Source organism: Mesoplodon densirostris, chromosome 9 (assembly GCF_025265405.1).
Source record: "Mesoplodon densirostris isolate mMesDen1 chromosome 9, mMesDen1 primary haplotype, whole genome shotgun sequence".
Classification (NCBI taxonomy): Eukaryota; Metazoa; Chordata; class Mammalia; order Artiodactyla; family Ziphiidae; genus Mesoplodon; species Mesoplodon densirostris.
The window spans coordinates 80,850,416-80,871,633 of NC_082669.1; the positions used below are offsets into that span (position 1 = coordinate 80,850,416).

Genomic DNA, 21,218 nt, shown 5'->3' on the forward strand with positions numbered 1-21,218 from the left:
GATTTCTGCTTTGGGTAACACCAGAGGAGAGTGATCAGTTATATAAACTCAATCCTGAGCACAGTTCTTCCCATTTGGAATTCACCGTGCCTTATGCCGAGGACATTTTCAAACACTGAGGGAGGGAAATGTCGGATTTATTAATGAGTGATGTACCGGCTTCCTCTCTGTGTCTCCCTTTTGTGGTTCACATTCTGACCATTCAGTCAGGTTTATCCTATTCAAACCCTGTATTTGAATGCAACTGGAAGAGGTTGCTAGGCTTTTTTTCATTTTATTTTAATTTTGTGTAGTTAGAAAAATGTTTCTCAAATGTGATTTGTGGATTCATGTTATTCAGGGTTCCTGGATTAATTGAACAAAATCTGGTAGCACTTCTACACGATCTGAATTATAAAATTACATCTATCCATTAGGCTGAAAAATATTTTAAAATAGTTTTATAGGATTTCAAGAATCTTAGCACTTTCTTAACATTGAAAGTTCAGTCTTCACATTTTCAAGGGCAGTCAAACATTCTTATCTGACCTACGGCTTATTAATGGGACAAAAGCCTGTCCATCAATCAAGACTGACAGTTCAATGTATTTTCTGAACAGGACTTCTTACAATATGCACAATGATAAAACAAATGTCCATTTATCCTTATTTCCCAGAAGTTGAATACTTTCAGCCATTCTTAAAAGGACAAAGATATTTACTAACAGATTATGACTGTGTGAGGGATAATCTTGAGCTATAATGGAATTCTGTTCTTTTTATCTTTACTGTTACTGTATCAGAGTTGGACAATTATCTCGATCATGTTTGACAACTAGAAAATGCATGTTGGCTTTTTCTTGTGCTATGATTCAGTCATTTTCAACTTTTAAAATGTTTATTGGAAGAAGGGATACAATATTAGATAAGAATCTGAATAAGAGCACTATTTAGGTATCTATCAAAGAAGCAACATTTGTATAATAATCAAGAGTAATTGTTTAGAGGAGCTGCTAAAACAATATTTATAACACATGAAAATTATTTTTGTACCATGTTTAACTTGTTTTCTCCTATAGCGACCTATATATGAATTTTAATAAGCTTTTTATTATAAATAAAGTATACATATTAATATAGGAATAGTTTTTCTGTTTCAGAAATTGTCAGTGACAGGTTGCCGTATACACTATAACTTTTCTCTACAAGCACACAAATCTTTTCCTTGATTTTCAGTAAAAAAAAAAAAAACTTCCTTTTACATAGTTGTACCTTCACATGATATTTAAAACCACCTGTTAGGAACAGTTACCCTGATAATCACTTTGAAAACAGCATGTTTTAGACACACAGCATCAAAACAGCAACAACAACAAAAAATATGCAGTTTTGCAACATGCATGTGCTACAAAAACCTTAAAAATACAGTTCTACTCCAACAGATAAATAGGTTTGGCCAAAATATTTTCAGTCTAAGTTCTGTTAGTAAAAAGGGTGATTGTTCCCTTATTTTTCTCCATTTGCTTACAACTCATATTGTCATATACATTCATGGGACATATTTATACTAAAAAATTTACTCATTGTTTATCTGAAATTCAAATTTAACTGAGCATCCTATATATTCATTTCCTAGACCTCAGTGGGGGCATGGGTTTGCTCTTCTTTAAAGAGGTAAAGTAATGGTTCCTTATCTGTTGTTTTTCGTTAGTGTGGAAGGCCCTTACCATGGACCTACCATATCTTGGAGGACAATTTTTTTTTAACATCTTTATTGGAGTATAATTGCTTTACAATGGTGTGTTAGTTTCTGCTTTATAACAAAGTGAATCAGCTATACATACACATATATCCCCATATCTCTTGGAGGATAATTTAAGAAGGACTTCAGGAGCTTGAAACAGCTTTAGAGGAAAACCACAAGATGGCCAAAGGGTGGGAAAATAAGAAATAACACTATTTAAACTGTAGATGAGAGGGCCAAGGTGATGAAACAGCAAGTATTTGGAGTGGGCTCACCCAGTGGACTGTGCCAAGTTCCTCATTTTTGATGAAGGTACGCAGAAACTGGCTAAGACAACTTAGGAGGGTAAGCATAATAGCTACATTTATTGGTTGCCAGTGTGTGCTGCATAATTGAATGCCAATGTCTCATAATTCATCTCTAACCCTCCTGGCCAACCCACAGATGTGTACCATTATTATCCCCATGTTTTAGATGAAGAAACTGACACTCAGAGTCAGAAGGTATGTAAATGGTAAAGCCCAGATTCACACCACATCAGTGTGATGACACCAAAGCCCATACTCTCTCCACTACACCCACCTGTTCTCCAGAAGGCTTGTGAGTTATTAGGAACAATGTTGTTAAGCAAACTAGTCTGTAAATATTAGACATAAGATTAACTCATGGGTACTTTGAATCATTTAAATGTGGTCATATAAATGAGCAGTTGTGTGGGCTGAAAAACCCTGAAGACTTCTTCTGTCCTTTTGACTTACTGTTAGAAATCATTGTCAAGGTAGTGTCTGGCTACATTAGAAGGGATTTTTGACATGTATTGTTTTATCTTTCTAAAGTCAGCTTAGGTTTTTTTGTTTTTGTTTTTGTTTTGCGGTACGTGGGCCTCTCACTGTTGTGGCCTCTCCCGTTGCGGAGCACAGCCTCCGGACGCGCAGGCCCAGCAGCCATGGCTCACGGGCCCAGCCGCTCTGCGGCATGTAGGATCTTCCCAGACCAGGGCACGAACCCGTGTCCCCTGCATTGGCAGGCGCACTCTCAACCACTGCGCCACCAGGGAAGCCCAGCTTAGGTTTTTTGATGATAATAACACTAAGTGTTAAAGCTTTAGGCCTAGGAATCAAATGTTGAACAAGGCATGTTTTAAAATTTGCTTTCTTGGGCTTCCCTGGTGGCGCAGTGGTTGAGAGTCCGCCTGCCGATGCAGGGGATGCGGGTTCGTGCCCCGGTCTGGGAAGATCCCACATACCGCGGAGCAGCTGGGCCCGTGAGCCACGGCCGCTGAGCCTGCGCGTCCGGAGCCTGTGCTCCACAATGGGAGAGGCCACAACAGTGAGAGGCCCGCGTACAGCAGAAAAAAAAAAAAAAAAAAAAAAAAAATTTGCTTTCTTAACAGCCTAGTAGATCTGTCACTTTTCAATTTAGGTTACATATTTAGATTTTTAGCATTTATCTTGCTATCTTCAAATCCACAGACTGTATACTTTTTGAGGGTAGAAACTCTCAGTATTTAGACAAGGGCATGGTATGCAATGGGAGCTCACAAATATTTGATTAATATTATGTGATATAATATGACTCTACATAAGCAGTGAGTGTTTATAAATACAGAACTTTAAATGTCATCAGGAATCTCCTACTGGGATCTTCTTTCCTTAGCTTTGTTTTTATGGGCCTACTTTTCAAATTAATGGAAATAATATAAATGTAGAAAGGGCTAAGAATTTTCCTTAGGATTTCACTCTGGCAAGTCCTCCTGGAGAATTTAGCCATGACTGTTTTTATGACTGCAGTTTCCTTAATACGGGGCCTCGGCCATTTTCCATCATCATAAATCCCTTTTATACACTTATAAGCAGGATTGAAATGTTTTCTAGTTTTTATATTTCGACTCTTCACTTAGATACATTATCTCTATCTTGAGATTATGTTAAGTAAATATTGTAGAAGAATTTGAAACTATAGAGCAGAAGAAAGCTAGTGTAGCACCTCAGAAACTTTTTTTTTTTTTTTTTTTTTTTGCTGTACGTGGGCCTCTCACGTTGCGGAGCACAGGCTCCGGACACGCAGGCTCAGCGGCCATGGCTCACGGGCCCAGCCACTCCACGGCATGTGGAATCTTCCTGGACTGGGGCACAAACCCGTGTCCCCTGCATCGGCAGGCGGACTCTCAACCACTGCGCCACCAGGGAAGCCCGCACCTCAGAAATTGTAACTAGTAGGTTTATCTCCAAATGCAAAGTGAAATATTTAGAGAAATTATTCAAGTAAATAAACTGTCTTTGCCAATTACTTGAATATTTTACATAAAGTTGCTTTTATGCACTTGACTTTGTGTTTGAATTCACAAGTTTGTAGAATCTCCGAGTGGACGTTGTTTAGTCAGGACTTTCAGGCACAAGGAATGAAAGGATCACAATGAAGGGCTTCCCTAGTGGAGCAGTGGTTAAGAATCCACCTGCCAACGCAGGGGACACATGTTCGAGCCCTGGCCCGGAAAGATCCCACATGCTGCGGAGCAACTAAGCCCGTGCGCCACAACTACTGAGCCTGCACTCTAGACCCCGTGAACCACAACTACTGAGCCCACGTGCTGCAACTACTGAAGCCCTCAGTCCTAGAGCCCGTGCTCCACAACAAAGAGAAGCCACTGCAATGAGAGGCCTGCGCACCACACGAAGAGTAGCTCCCCTGCTCGCCGCAACTAGAGAAAGCCCGTGTGCAGCAACGAAGACCCAAAGCAGCCAAAAATAAATTAACTAATTTTAAAAATTAATTAATTAAAATCTTTTTAATAATCACAATGAAACTGTTGATGGAAAAAAGAAAGAGAAAGAAAGGAGGAAAGGAAAAATTTACTGTTTCTCATTAGCTGAAGACATGGTGGATGCAGATGCTTGCACAATAGCATTAGTGGCCTGCCTTTCTCGATGTCCAGGATCCCCTGCCTCTTGGGTCACTTTCATGCTCAGGCAGGCTTTCTCCACACAGTGACAAAGATGGTCATCAGACAGTACAAGTTAATATCATCCTTAGTGCTAGTGATTTTTGAGGGAGAGAGGTCCCCTCCCAGTATCTATATTAAACCCCCAAAGACCCTGGTTGGCCTTACTTTAGTCACATGTTCACCCTTGTCCAAGCTCTGGGCCAAAGGAATAGAATTCACTAAAAGGCCAGCCTTCTTTGCAAGCTCACCTTGTGGGGAAGAGATAAGCCAGGTGGTTGACAGCCCCATTAGATAGGGGAGAGTTTTCAAAAGAGTTGCCAGTAGTAGAGCAGGGGCTGGGCAGGTAAATGCAGAAAAAGCTTTCAAAATATTTTGCCTTTAGAACAAAAATCTTTTCCAGGAAATGCAAATAATTTGAAACAGCTCAAATAAGCATCATACTTAAAAAAATTAGAAATACACTTATAAGAACTAGCTTGCATGTTTGTCATATTTTACATAATATTTTATCCTCTTTGAATCTCAGTTTTGTCATGAAAACATGGGAGTTTCCCCTGAAACAGTTTACCCTGAAAACATGGGAGTAATGCTTACCTTCTAAGAAAACATTCAGATTAGAAGAGATGATGTAGTTGACAGCATCTTGTAAACTATAAAGTACTATCTATATAGTTATAAAATATTATGATTTCTAAGAAAAATCAGTTCCTAAGGAAAGCAGAGTTACCCATGTCAAAGTTTTGAAAGTCCCTCTCTTTTAAAAACCTATTCCATGACACCTGTTGTGTTTTTTCATGAGCCATCAGTACTTGCTTGCCACACAGGTATATGCTTTGAGACAGATTTTTGTTGATGAGGACAATGATGGTGACAGTAGTAGTGGTGATAGGCACAGGTAATTACTCACTAACTCTTAGAGAATTAAATGTATTTCTAGGTTTCTAGGGCATGAAAAGCCCAATATAAGCTAGTTAAATGAGAAAACTAGAGGTAGATGGATGGCAGACAGAGTTGAGTATGTGGTCTTGCCATTAGGTTAAGCTGGTATTTGTAGCTAATAGAGCAGCCCTCTTTAAAGGAAATACCCCTAAATACCAATAGTTTAATGACCAAGGTGCCACTGAGATAATCACTCCCAGGAAATGTTTTGCCAGTGAGCTTATCTTAACTATCAACTGAAAAGAAATACAGAAATGTTTTATGAGTGATTCAGTTTCACCTGCTATGTGCATGACATTTTAAGAGAATGAATTAGTCAGTCTGTTTGAATCATCTTTACGTGTTCCTTTTAGTAAGGAACTCAAAGTTGGTTAAATGGCCAGCACTGTTTCAGAAAGAAAGGAAGAAAAAACAAACAGTAAAAAGACATTTTATATTGAAAGCCTGATCCAAGCACATCACAGGAATAAATGTATCAAGGCAAAAATATATAAAAGATGAAAGTAGTTCTGGAGTCACTCCCAATATAAATATTAAAATTGCTCACACAGCCTGATCTGGCAGATGATATAGATAGAGAAGAGAAAGCAATATATGCCAGTTCAATGGCATTGGAGTAAAACGTAGAAAAAACAATCTCAGAGCTGAAAATTATTGGAGTTGGAAAATACTTCAGCATTCATTGGTTCAACCCAGGGGTATGCTTGTAAGTATTTAATAACCGTCCCTCCGGGGGGAAATAAGCCCTGATTTTTAGTGTTTGCCAACTTCTATGGGGTAAATACTCCCACCAAGGCCGATTCAAGCAACCAAGATGAGGTCACTGAACACGAGTTGGGAAGACATGCGTACGCTAAGCCGTCATTAGCTGGTTCCAGGGGCCTCCAGCACACAACTTGTTCAACACTGTAATTTTACAAATAAGAAAGCAGCTAAGGCCAAAGGAGTTGGGTGACTGGCTTTGGGTCATACAACCATTTAGCTGCACTGCTACAACCAAAACTCAGGTTTCCACCCCACTCTCCCGCCATGCTGAGCTTCAGTATTGGGAATGCATTGTGAGGAAAGGACTATGACTGATTGATTAGTAAACCTGCCTGACTCCCTTAGCCTGGGTAAGTTCCCCTTGAGGGGCTCCCATAGACATTTCCATGTTGAGTTTAAACTGTAGTCTGTTTGTCTGCCTCTTCATCTCACAATTAGAAAGTTTTATTTATTTTCATATCTTCTGCACAGTATCTGGAACACAGTACATGCTCAAAAACTATTTGTTGAGGGCATGAACAAGTAATAATAGAGAATATTTATTGTGCCAAGCACTGCTCCTAGTGGTTTATGTTCATTAACTCATTGAATCCTCAGAGTAACCATCATAAGTGAGACAGGCACTGTAATCACTCCGATATTTCAAATGAGAAAATAGATGCTCAGAAAAATTTATCAAAGGTCACACAGACAGTGAATGGATTCACACCCTGCAGTCTGTCTCCAGAGCCTGTGCACTTGATCACTCAGCTGTCACTCAGTTAACTGGCAGTATCATCAGTGTGCATAGCTCAGCAACAGATATTTCCAAAAGTATTCCTCCATTCCTTGTGAGGGACACAAACATTTCCTGGAGAAGATCTAATCTGACCAACACACACCATTGTTAACGGGGAAGGGCCTCAATTAATTGGAATGATTAATAAAACAGGATATTTAAGTTTTCTCATCTGAGGATTAAACAGAACCCATATTTTAATTAAAAATTCTGTTGTTGACAATGGGTCCTAGTCCTATATTTTTGCTTTAATAAAAAAAAATTTTTTAATTAACATTTCTTTGATTTCTCAACCTGAAAAATGGCATCACCATTTGCTATCAAGAGAATATGAAGAAAGTATAGGAGACTGGGTTACTAACTCCAGGGTTATTCTGCAGGGTTTTTTCCTTAAATAGAAAAAATTTTTCTCCTTCCCTACTGGTTTTCTTATGATTTGCCATCTCATCAAATGAGATAGCAATTTGTACATTTTCTTGGATTCTAGTTAATTGAGGTTTAGTACCATGAAAGACATGTACGAACCTTCAGATAGGAACCTTATTTTTTAAACATAATACCTCAGATTTTTTTTTTTAAGATCATTTTGAAGGTTCCCTCAAAAAGCCTAGAAGAAAAAAGTCATTCTCGCTCCACACTGCATTAATGGGCATCAACTAAGATGCAAATTGGTTGTAATGCTTTTTTTTCTTTTGACAATGATAGTTTATTTTCTTCCCGTATTATTTTTCCTAGAGAAAATACAGTGATAAATTATGTATTAGGCTAATGTTCCCAATTTCAGAGGATACTGATACCATTTTGAGAAGTGCATTTAATTTTTCTGCATAATGTATTCTAGAAGGTTTAGACACATACTTGGAGTTTGAGTTTGTATTTGTCTTGTAATAGAACAACTTCTCCCAAATCCTTTTCTTCTACTCCTTGTTATTCCCCCTACCAGTGCCAAAAATTTTCTAGTATCCTTTAAAATAGTGAGACTTACATTCAAAAACAGCAAGTTTATGCATATATATATATATATACATACATATGCACATAGATAACAATCATATAGTTATATATGTATAAGTGTGTATATATATACACACACACACACACACACGTATACACTATGTAACAAAGTGCTTTCAAAGATAAGATATCTTTTTGATACTTAAAGCAGTCATGTGAGGCTATTGGACCCTGGGAATCAGAGTTGAATGAATTGCCTAAAGTCATGCAGCTAGAGAGGGAAAGGGCCAGAACCAGAGCTCTGTCTAACTTCTGCTCCAGTGCACTCTCCCTCTTAGCTCAGGAAGCTGCTCCAGTATTAGTGAAGCATTCAACATCCCGGACAGAGATTCCTGTCGGGCAGACATGGGATTGAATCTGGTTCTGTGTGACTTTTGGCAAGTTTGCTCATCTAGAAATGGAGAATAATAATACTTCCTACTTCGCAGGGTGTTTACAAAGAGTATATCAGAGAGTTTAGCAGAATGCCTGGCACGTGGTAAACACTCAATACAAGTTATTGTTATTTTTATTATATGGTTTATACCTTACTGAAGTACTGCTTTGCCCTCTGGTCCAACTATACTTTTGTAGCCTTTAAAGCCTATATCCTCAATCAGATGTCTTCATTTGGATCCTGAAAATCATTGTGTCCTTGACCTTCTTTCTTGGGTTTCTTCCATATCTCATGAATATGAAGAGGAAGTCATATACATTGTGTCTTCGGGAAGCCCTCAGAGCTACTATACAATCCTTTCTTTCTTGCTGACCTCAGTTTGCACACCCTGCTGTAGATATTCTAAACCTCCTCCTTTACCCTGAAGTCCCTGGTCACTCCTCTGTAACCATCAATTTCAGCAGATGGTCATATACCCCAATTTGTTTTTTAGAACATTGAGATCATATTCCCTGAACTCCTTAAATGTCCCTGTATCTTTATGTGACTTCTCATCTTCTCCTGCTGTCTCAGAAAAAGTGACTTCTCTTATGTTTCAGGGCTCTTGGAAATGCCTCTTTTTGATCCCTTGGAATGTTGATCGAACAATTTTTATCTCCCTCATTTGCTCTTTTTGTTTTCCCCGCTTCTCTCTAGGCCCATCTACCTGCATGTTTCCTGATTGTATCATATGCTCTCTCCTGCCACTGTATCTTTGCACAAACTGCTCTTCCACTAGGAATTTCCATTCCTCATCCTCCTTCAAGACTCAGCACTAGCCTCATTTCCAGTCTGGTTGGCTGCCCTTCCTACACATTGCCATAATTTCTGTCAACCCGTTGCCTCCACCAAGTGACTGTGAGCTTCCTGGGAAAGGTACCGTGTTTCTGGGTTCCCAGACCTACCACAGTGCCTGGCCTTTAGTAGATACCCAACAAACATTAGTAGAAGAAAAAGAGACCTACAAATAAGTGTATGTCTTTCCTGCAACTTAAAGTCCTCTCAACCCTGATATTGCCTTCTGCTTGTCCTTTGCTTTGACAAACATTCTACTTCCTCATCACACATACCCTTGCAATTTAGTGGTCTGATACCACTGTTGAATCTGCTGAAACTACTCTTGTAAAGGTCAACAAGGAGTTTTTGTGTGGATTACATCCACCTTCCTGAGGCCCTCACCTGCCTTCTGTGACACAGTGCAATTTTGGCTCCCATGATGCCTCTCTGAACTAACTTACCTTCCTTGATTCCTTCACTAGTTTCTCCAATGTGCGTATTCTCCGAGATCTGGTTCATTTGTCTTCTCTTCCTTCACCTTATCCCTCCATGAACATACTCTTTCTTGGTTTTAACCATCCCCTCTGTGCAGATAACATGCAAAGTTTATTTCTATTCCAACTAGAATCCCAGTTGCCCCACTAAGATCAAGTTCTGAAGTTTCATTCTTTCTAATGCACAGATGGCAGATACTTGGCACTTATGCTTCTACTTGCCTCTGTCTCATCTAAGATGGATATTACCTCACCCAAGACCAATCGTGCCACTTTCCCAGCAAGAGCAGGCTTCTCCTCAAAATTCTTCTCATTATTGGCCTCTATTGCTTGGCACATATGCTGTCTGCTTGGAATCTTCATTCTTCACTTACTCCAGATAACCTGCTTGCTGGAAACAATGTAAAACCTACTAGTCATTCCTGTAGTAGAATGCTTTCACTCATTTCTCAATAACACATCAAACTCAACATGTTTAAAACCAGCTTATCATATTCCTTGATCTTAACCTAACTTCCTCCTACCAACTACCCTAGTTTGTAACTTGTTCCACTTTTTCCCAGATGACGCTGCTTATCTTTACCTTCTCTTTTGTGTTCCACCAATTTAGGTGTCAAATCTTATTTATTCAAATATGTCTCTCATTCATCCCTTCCTTTCTATTCTTGGGGCCACCATCTTGCTTCTGGCCCTTATTATTACCTGGTTATGGGCTCTGATGCCTGTCATCCGGTCTTCTCATTGCCAGGTTCTCCCTGCTCTAAACCACTTTTCCTCCAGATCAATCTTCCTAGAGTAAAACCTTGCTCAGGGCTTCCCTGGTGGCGCAGCGGTTGAGAGTCCGCCTGCCGATGCAGGGGACACGGGTTCGTGCCCTGGTCTGGGAAGATCCCACATGCCACGGAGCGGCTAGGCCCATGAGCCATGGCCGCTGAGCCTGCACGTCTGGTGCCTGTGCTCTGCAACAGGAGAGGCCACAACAGTGAGAGGCCCGCGTACCGCAAAAAAAAAAAAAAAAAAAAAAAAAAAAAAAAAACCTTGCTCATATGACTCTCTAGCTCAAAACCCTTCAATGACTCTCTATTACCTCTTAAATAATGCCTGTAATTCCTATCAGTTTGGTAGGGTAAATTTATCTTTGATTTTGGAGTCAGTAAATTTGGTTTTAAGCTCTGGCTACTACACTTATCTGTTCTGTGACTTTGAACTTATTGTTTAGTTTTTATTCACTCATTTATTCAACATATATTTATTGAACACCTACTCTGTTCTAGGTTCTATATCAAGTCCTTGAGATAGAGTGATGAACCAAACAGGCATTGTCCTTGTCTTCTGGACCTGAAACGTATTGGACTTGTCCATATTTCTCATGATCATAGTAATCCTAAGTACAGGCCATGCCTTCCTCTCTTGATGCTTTTAGCGTTTGGTTTTTGCTATACAGGAAATTATAATACTATGTATTATAGTAATTTACATATATGTATTATCTCTCAACCCCATTGTAAGTTCACTGAAGGGTAAGCGCCATGTCCCATTTCCCATAGTGTAAGCACAGAGCCGTGCACAGTGAATTCTATTGTGTTTTTGTGGACCTAGAGTTAGTCTTTGGCATAGTTACAATGCCCAGTATGTTTTTAGAGGCTCCCTTTGTCCTGTCATAATTATGCATTTTTTCAAAAGGGGGAAAGAAGTAATAACTATTTGGTTTCTATTTCTCTAAGGCCTTTCTTTTCCAACCCTGCCTATAGCTGTTATACGTAGAACTCACAATGTTTATAACTTGTGCACCTTAACTTTTTAAAACCTGAATAATAAATCCATTCATGCTTCCTAGTAGAAATACTGTCCGTGTGCATACAAAGGAATGTTAAAATAATGTTCTTTTAACTAAATAACTTTTGACTTGGTAACGAACAATATGTTGTTTTTCCCTGAGAAATAACTCTAGGACTTTAGTCCTAAAGATTATATTTTATCTTATACATTTTTAGCTTTCTGTTTTTACATTCCTAGTGATCTTACATTTGTCTATCCAAAACAATAGGTTAATTATAGCCAAATTATAGCCATACCTTTTCTCTGCACACAAAATCCTATAAACAGCATGTGATCATATTGCGTCTAGAATTTATGATTGTTTTCTTCCAAAAGGAAGCTAAATTTAGCCTAGTAATTCTACATGCTCCCAAGGAAACAATGCCTGCTGTGACTTGTAGAATAAATGAATCTGAACCACAATTCCTTTACTTGACTAACTGAGAAAGTTTAAATATCAACCTAGTCATTAACCACAGATATTAAACCATATTAAACAACCAGCAAGAAGTTAAGAAAGAAGTTTGCTATTTTTCTGACTTCGCTGCTGAATGAGGCTAACCTAGTTGCTGTCGTTCTTAATACAGAGCATTGTTTGCATCTCATAATGGTTCTCTAAAATTACTTGTTCATGGCTTGAGTTCTAAAATTAAACTATGTAGAGTCATGTCCAACTGCACAATGCATCTTTATGTGAAACCAGCTAGAGTTTTTTGTTTGCACTCAATGTAAAAATTCCAGTTAGGAAGATTTGTTTCTAATAGTTTAACTGGTATAATTCTTTCAGTTTCTTCTTCTTTGTTTCTAATGACAACTAAACTGCTCTTGCCTTGAACATGTTTTGGCAGATAAACTTCTCACCATGAAGGCCCCTGCTGTGCTTGCACCTGGCATCCTTGTGCTTCTGTTTACCTTGGTCCAGAAGAGCAATGGGGAGTGTAAAGAGGCACTAGTAAAGTCCAAGATGAATGTGAACATGCAGTATCAGCTTCCTAACTTCACAGCAGAAACACCCATTCAGAATGTCGTTTCACACAAGCATCACATTTACCTCGGTGCCATTAACTACCTTTACGTTTTAAATGACAAAGACCTTCAGAAGGTTGCTGAGTACAAGACTGGGCCTGTGCTGGAACACCCAGATTGTTTCCCATGTCAGAACTGCAGCCACAAAGCCAATTCATCAGGTGGCGTTTGGAAAGATAACATCAACATGGCTCTGCTTGTTGACACGTACTATGATGACCAACTCATTAGCTGCGGCAGTGTCCACAGAGGGACCTGCCAGCGACACGTCCTTCCACCTGACAATACTGCTAACATACAGTCGGAGGTTCATTGCATGTACTCTCCACAGGCAGACGAAGAGCCCAGCCAATGTCCTGACTGTGTGGTGAGTGCCCTGGGAACCAAAGTCCTGCTGTCTGAAAAGGATCGATTCATCAACTTCTTCGTGGGCAATACCATAAATTCTTCTTACCTTCCAGATCATTCATTGCATTCGATATCTGTGAGAAGGCTAAAGGAAACGCAAGATGGTTTTAAGTTTTTGACAGACCAATCCTATATTGATGTTCTACCTGAGTTCCGAGATTCCTACCCCATTAAGTATGTCCACGCCTTTGAAAGCAACCATTTTATTTACTTTTTGACGGTCCAACGGGAAACTCTAGATGCTCAGACTTTTCACACAAGAATAATCAGGTTCTGTTCTGTAGACTCTGGTTTGCATTCGTACATGGAAATGCCTCTGGAGTGTATTCTCACAGAAAAGAGAAGAAAGAGATCCACAAGGGAGGAAGTATTTAATATTCTCCAAGCTGCATATGTCAGTAAGCCTGGGACCCAGCTTGCTAAGCAAATAGGTGCCAACCTGAATGATGACATTCTGTACGGGGTGTTTGCACAAAGCAAACCAGATTCTGTCGAACCAATGAATCGCTCTGCTGTCTGTGCGTTCCCTGTCAAATATGTCAATGAGTTCTTCAACAAGATCGTCAACAAAAACAATGTGAGATGTCTCCAGCATTTTTATGGCCCCAACCACGAACACTGCTTCAATAGGGTAAGTCGTACAGGTTCCCTACTTACAAATTATGAGGTACAAGTCAGAATAGGTATCAGTCTAGAAGAGACTATAAAGGGCTTTTTGGTGCTTGATAAATGGTCTTTATCCAAATATTTGCAAATTCTCTCTAAGAAAATTTAGAAATTGAATCTTCATTTAAAGGTAGAATCATAGCTTGAGAAAAAGTTAATGTGCTAACTAAAAGAAAATATAAAATATTTTTACGATTTGGGTTTACAGGTTTGCCAGTATTTTTCAGATTATTAACCTTGTTTCTCATATCAGCTTTAGTAGTTCTGGTCAGATGTACATAAAGTTTAACACAACAGCAATTCCTGTAAAACACAATTATTGAGTCTTTACAACATTTAGGATAAGATGCTTAATTTGTAGGTTTTGAAGGCTTTTTTTTTTTTTTTTATGAGAACCCATTCGCTCACTGATGTATGAATGAACAGTCTCTATTCTTGGCATTACTTAAAGAAACTTCACTAAAAACAAACAAAAAAATCTCTTCTAAAATGTTGATAAATTAAACATTTTTAAATGCACTAATATACCTCTCTGAATAAATTAGAAAACTACAGAGGAAATTTTTGCTCTCAAATCCATACTTTGGATCTTGACTTCAATACATAAACTTTGTGCTTGAATGGGCATGTGTCTACCAAGTTCTAATTTGTTGCTTTTTACCTGGTTGGCATTTGATATTTATAGATATAAATATTCTTGATTGATGATTATTTGTACTTACATGAAATGATATTTTCCCTGGGATTGTTAGGGAAATTCTTTATTGCTTTGATTTAGATATAGTAAAGGCTACCAGCTATACCCAGAGGATTTATCCTGCTAGTCCTCAGATCATTTGGTGCTAGAGGAAGAACATCAGACTGGGAGTCCACTGTGGCCTTGGGCTTTCTTGGTGGGGACCCAGATTTGAACATACAGACCTGGTTATGCCTCCTAACATAATGACCACTAGTGATCATAACTGGATGAACAAATTCTATAGCTTTTCTAAAGACAATTTGACTTTGAAAATGTACATCTCACTTACTCTAGCAGTTTTCACTCTAAGTGGTAAAGGTTGTAATTGCAAGCAGGAAGAACATTAAACATGTCCTTGATAAAAGAAAGTATATAATTTGCAGATGGATAACAAGGGCATAATAATTCAGAAACGTTTGTTTCACTTTTGCTGAAATGTCTAGGATACTTCTCCAGATGGAAACTCTAAGTAATTTATTTATAAAGTTAGAAAAATGCTTCTGAGAAAATTAATCCATCTTTTAGTGAACTAAAGACATAACTTTCTTCTCTCTCAAAAGTCTATGAATATACATAATATACATACATATATATCCCAACCAAGACTTATTTCTCCCTGAATACATTTAATATATGTTGCAAAATCTGTAAGAAGCAATGGGATTGCTCATGAGGCTGTCCCTTTTCCTCACTGGAAAAGACAAAGAATGAAAGGAAACAAAAAGACTTTCAGAAACCTGGGAATTAAGACATAAAAGTGTAATATTAATAGCATTTCAGAGAAAACATTTTTCCTGCATCCAATGAATTGCTTCAGAAACAGGTTTAAAAAAGAGTCTACTGGGAATTCCTTCAGAGCCTGTAAAGCACACGACTTTGCTATTTAAATCTTGTTCTGTTAAAAATTAAAGAGACTTTACCTTACAAGGGTATACTGATATCTTATCTCATTGTTTTATTTTGCACATTTCAGCCCCCACATATAAAAGTATTTATCAATTCTAGAAATTCTCAAAACACAGCTGAACTTTATCCTACCCCTCTGACTTGTTTAGTGTTCCAAAGGGAACAAAAAGGCAGGATTACCCAATGAATGTCAGGGCAGTTTTATCACCCAGGAAAAATGCCCAAAATGCACCAACCACACCTGAAACTGTTATCACTCCCATCGCAAAAATTCTTGTGGGAAACAAGGTGGAACTGGCCAACATAGTCTTCTTCCAAGGGAAGGCATCTTTTACACTAGCCAAATTCCACAGAGACAGATACCTTCCAATCTCTTCTATTTATTTGCCTGTTTATCTTCTCTGGTTACTAAAGGTCAGAATTCTTCCAAGAATGAAACTACCCACATTATCAGTTTTCATATACCTGCCACAGAAAGACCTCAGATTGTTCCAATAGTCAGCAAACAGTCATTTCCCAGCTTCATCTTAAAATGAAGGAACCTAGAGCTGTTACTCACACAAAAACAAAATGATTTACAAGATCAAAAAAGTTTGGAGGGGCTTCCCTGGTGGCGCAGTGGTTGAGAGTCTGCCTGCCGATGCAGGGGACACGGGTTCGTGCCCCGGTCCGGGAAGATCCCACATGCCGCGGAGCGGCTGGGCCCATGTGCCATGGCCGCTGAGCCTGCGTGTCCGGAGCCTGTGCTCCTCAATGGGAGAGGCCACAACAGTGAGAGGCCCGCGTACCGCAAAAAAAAAAAAAAAAAAAAAAGAGTCCTTGAAATACCTCTCACCTACCCAGGAAATATAGTTATGACATACTTATTCTTGCAATCCCATTACCAAAGTTTTTTTCTACATATAAGCATTTGAAAGAATAGAAATAGACTGGAAGCAAATATTTTTACCAATATCTTGGTCATCTTAATGACCAGTGATTGATCAGTTGAAACGGAAAAGCATGTAACTTGGTCCCAGACTCACCAGGTTGGAACTCATGGTCTCCTGCGTACCAGCTGTGTAATTTCTGCCATGTTACTTAATTCTTAGAGCCTCAATCTCATTCGTAACATGCAGATAACAATATCTACTTCTCAGCCTTTTTGTAAAAATGTGGGATAATAAATATAAAGTACCTGGCACGATAAGATGACCATAAATTTATCTCTTTGGGAGGCAGCATAGCCTAATGGAACAAGACTGAAATTAAAGAGATCTGGGTTCAAACTTGTACCCCATGATTTTCTATCTGCCTGACCATGAGGGCATTATTTAAACACACTGAACCCATTTTCCTCCATGCAGGACTATGGGGTGGACAAGTACAATAATGTTTAAAAGGCTCTAACTTTGTCCTTGGCACATAATAATTAACAGCTATTATTGTATTGTTATTTGTGTAAAGAAAGTCAAATTCAAATTATTGGATTGTTTTCTGGAAGAGACATATTCTGGTTCTATTGCTCATGAGAGTCTTTTACTTCCCCCACTAACTGTTATGAGGGACCCACCTCCATAATGCTTAATTTGTGTAAGTCCTCCTTAACACTTAATAGTTCCAAAAGAAAAAAAAAAAAGGGAGATATGGGAGTGGTGGTGATTTGGAGGGTGAAGAGAAAGTCAGCTGAATCAGAATTGTGCTATATAGTCAAGCTAAAAGGTGTAAGGTGCTCCTTTACCTGACTTTCAGTTCTAACTACCTACGGCACTATAAGATACTATGCTAATGTAATTTATCTTATGCATTCAAGAATTTGCAGATAATGAAGTTTTAGAAAAACTTAACCTCACAGGTTGTTTGTACTAAGCTTCCTTGTTTTTAAACATTATTTATACTCTAATTCAAAGAGTAGCCAACTGCTTCCCAAAATAAAGGAAACTTAAAGTAGTAATTTTCCATCTCCGTTTTAAAAGTGCCAAAGTTGAAGGGTCACCACTCAGAGCCATCAAAGGAAGAAAGTAAAATGATTAGAACAATTTTGAATGAAAACAAAATCAAAACAAGATGCAAACAAGGGATAATAAGAATAGGCATAAAAATAAACATACAGTGATGTTTCTTTATTACTATTATAAAGATGATAGATGAGTAAAATTGGGTTACATTCAAGTTGTAATGGAAGAAAATAATTGCAGCCTTCCATCAGGAAACCACAAGGACCATTATTGATCTGTCATCCTCAGGGCATGTCTCATAATATTTAATAAAATAAACAAAGATTTATAACTCTTTATAGGCCATATATCTATAATCTCCCACACCACACCATTTGAACTGGGAATGTGGAGTCAACGTTACAAATAACATCCATGTAATTATACTAGTTTGGCATGTCTTATTTAAACAGTCTAGCACTCTCAAGAGAACGTATTTTGTATTAGGGATGAAAAATGCGAAGTCAGATTTCAGGGTTTTTTACTTCCTGTGCTTCGAAATGAGAGAATGTTATCCTGTATGAAAAATGTTGAGTATTCTTCATTCTAAACACCAAATATCTTGGCCATATGCCAAATGTAATAGCTACCAAAGCAAAATCTTTCAAGAAAGAAAATCCTTGAGGTCTAAGGATTCAATATACTTTTAAAAAATCTAAGTAGAAATTCATTAATTTTACACTTGATTCCTTTACTTCTGCAAACTCTTCTTTATTGTCTCCCAGGCTCAGGGAGTCGCTGCTCCCTAACTTATCTACTTGAATTCTCCATGCTATCCATCCCATGAAAAGTGCCATATTGTATTAGTTTATTAAGAGGAATTTTAAATTATTTTCTTTCCAGAATTTATAACACTTTATGAGATCACAGGGCACACCCTGGGGGTATTAGAAAACATGTTACAGAGCGAGCTATTGAAGCCGTTTGCTTTTTGCTCGTCCTCCTGCTAACGCTTCTTTAAACCATTTTATAGTTTATTCACAGGTACAGCCCAGGAAAGAATGAAAAAGCAAAGACATGATATTTTAATAAACTAAGCAAAGAAACACAGTTAATGCTGAAACTATCACCAAAAATGTAAATGAGTTTAACGTGTGGATTAATTATCATATATGATAAGATATTGATAACATATTATCAATATATGATGTGATATAATATTTCCCACCTGTGCAAGGGAATTAAGAGTTAACTATGCCGCATGCATTGTAAATTAATTCATTTTCCTTAATATCCTTTGAAGCAAGCGGTGTGATCTGTGTTGTATTTAAGTAGTTGATTTCTACATGGAGACTCATTTGGTAAAGTTAATGGAGCAAACAATAAGGAGTTCGGGCAAAAAAATAAATCTTAAAGTTGGTCTTTGAAAAGCTGAAGTGTTAATAAAACTTTGAAGCCACAGCTCTGATACATACTTTCATTGCCATGTTACTACGTGATTAGAGACTTCTGAAAGCATCTGGGATCTTGCATTTTGATAAGAATATTAAGCTCCTTGAGTAATAATGCAGTTTTTATTCCAAATAATGTATCAAATTTTGGGTGTTACACCCTTACTTCAGACTTCTATCTCATTGATGGCATCCCACCCTGCATTATTATCTCCTCACTCTAATAAGAAAAATGAGGAGCTGCCAGAATTTGGATAGAAAACCCACCAGGAATTTCTGCCGTTGCTTATTCATAGATTGGCACAGATATTGAATCAGTGGGCACCCGGCATCCAGGATGACTCAGTGCCCAGATATGTGCTGTAAGTCACATCTCCAGCGTCCAGGGAGGACTGTAAAGGCCTCATTTATCCGGGAAATGAAACCGATGGCTCAGCTACTCTTGAAGTCATTAAAACTCTTTTGATTTTTTTTTTTAATATAATAGTGAATGTGGTAAGTGATTCTAGGATCCTGGTTACATTCCAGTCTGATAATTATACATTTTTTTCTAACTAAAATGGTCCAGGCAGGTTCATTTGCATATGAATGACTTGCTGAGTAAAATCCTTGGAAAACAGGTTTCCTGCACTTCACCCTAGACCTAGGCTAAGGTGGGGCAGATGAAGTGTGTCTACCTTCTATACTTCAAAAATATTCTCTAGTTTTTCAACAAGAGGACAGAAAAATATCTTATAAATGCATGCTAATATAGGGCAAAAGCTTCTTTTAACTATTCCTGATGTTCACTAATAGGGCGAGGTGTTTTATGAACAGTATATAACTATAAAACAAAAAACAAGGGCCTCCCTGGTGGCGCAGTGGTTGAGAGTCCGCCTGCCGATGCAGGGGATACGGGTTCGTGCCCCGGTCTGGGAGGATCCCATATGCCGCGGAGCGGCTGGGCCCGTGAGCCATGGCCGCTGAGCCTGCGCGTCCGGAGACTGCGCATCCGGAGCCTGTGCTCCGCAACGGGGGAGGCCACAACAGTGAGAGGCCCGCATACCGCAAAAAAAAAAAAAAAAAAAAAACAAAAAATAACAATTCTAATTTCAGGCTAAAGTCTGACTTCAGTTGTTTGATTTGGAAATTATAACCAAAATGTTCATCAACCGAAGGACATTAAAATGGTGATATTTCAAATGGTGCTCTAGGTAAAAAGCATGAATTAAGGTCAGTTTTGATTTGTAAAGCATTCTTTTCTAGAGCTGATTTTATGAAAATTAAACTTGCTGAGTTGTCATCTAAAAATATATGGCTTATTCATGATTTTCTAGAATTTGAATCCATGTACCAGAAAATATAAATCTGTAGGATACTAAATTTTCTGATGACATTTTAAATTTAAAATCTGATTAACACTTGCATCTAGCAACCAGTCTACTAACTAAACTATAGGTGAAGTGCTACTCAGGAAATGGGAAAAATGCAAAGATTAAATTGGTCTGTTAGCTCTGAGTGAATCAATAGTATTTAGTGCTAATGCACTAAGCAGATTACAAGCTCTAATGCAGTAGCAGTCAATAGCAAAAACGAATATCTCTAAAAATTATCTTGACAATAAAACGTGCAATAGTTTCCATTTAATTTAAGCTAATTACATTACATGCTTGTTCTTTCATCTTATTAGTTTAAGCCAAGTGCTAGAATCCTAACCATTTTATTTAGTGCATAAAATGGCCAGAAACTTGTAATCGTCATTTTCAGCAAGAGACAGAGGAAAGGATTTATTCAGACAATTAAGATTCAACAAGAAATTCAACAGGAATTTACTGAATGTCTAACCTACTGGTATTACAATGGTGAGTAAGATAGGCCTGGTTCTTGTCTTTATGAAGCAAACCTACTGGGGAGGAGATGACAATCAGTCATACCAGCAAACAAATACATCATAATAATTCATGAAATACAATGCGAGAGAAATAAACATCTGTGAATGCAAATGAGGAGGAAGATCTAAATTTGGTAGTATAGTCACAAAAGGACACCCTGAGGAGGTGAAAGTTAACATTTTCATGAAGCTACAAGTTAACTTATATAAAGCTCAAAAAAGCAATTGTGGGGCTTCCCTGGTGGCGCAGTGGTTGAGAGTCCGCCTGCCGATGCAGGGGACACGGGTTCGTGCCCCGGTCCGGGAAGATCCCACATGCCGCGGAGCCCCTGGGCCCGTGAGCCATGGCCGCTGAGCCTGCGCGTACGGAGCCTGTGCTCCGCAACGGGAGAGGCCACAGCGGTGAGAGGCCCGCGTACCACAAAAAAAAAAAAAAAAACAATTATGTCTTCACTACATGGTCAAGTACATGGCCAGTATTCAACAAACTAATTTTTACCTATATCATAAGCTCAAGGTCTTAACTATTTGCTGTGGCACTTAAGCAGCTTTTTAAAGTGGGTTCTGAC

General features: G+C 38.4%; 1 protein-coding gene across 1 annotated transcript in view; it reads left to right on the forward strand.

Moving 5' to 3' along the window:
* The window catches only part of MET (MET proto-oncogene, receptor tyrosine kinase), a 129,839-nt gene that overhangs the window by 22,157 nt on the left and 86,464 nt on the right, over window positions 1-21,218 (forward strand). The window contains exon 2 of the mRNA XM_060108712.1: window positions 12,516-13,732. Within this exon, the coding sequence (XP_059964695.1) occupies window positions 12,530-13,732 (1,203 nt within the window). The 5' untranslated portion in view covers window positions 12,516-12,529. The remainder of the gene's footprint in view (window positions 1-12,515; window positions 13,733-21,218) is intronic.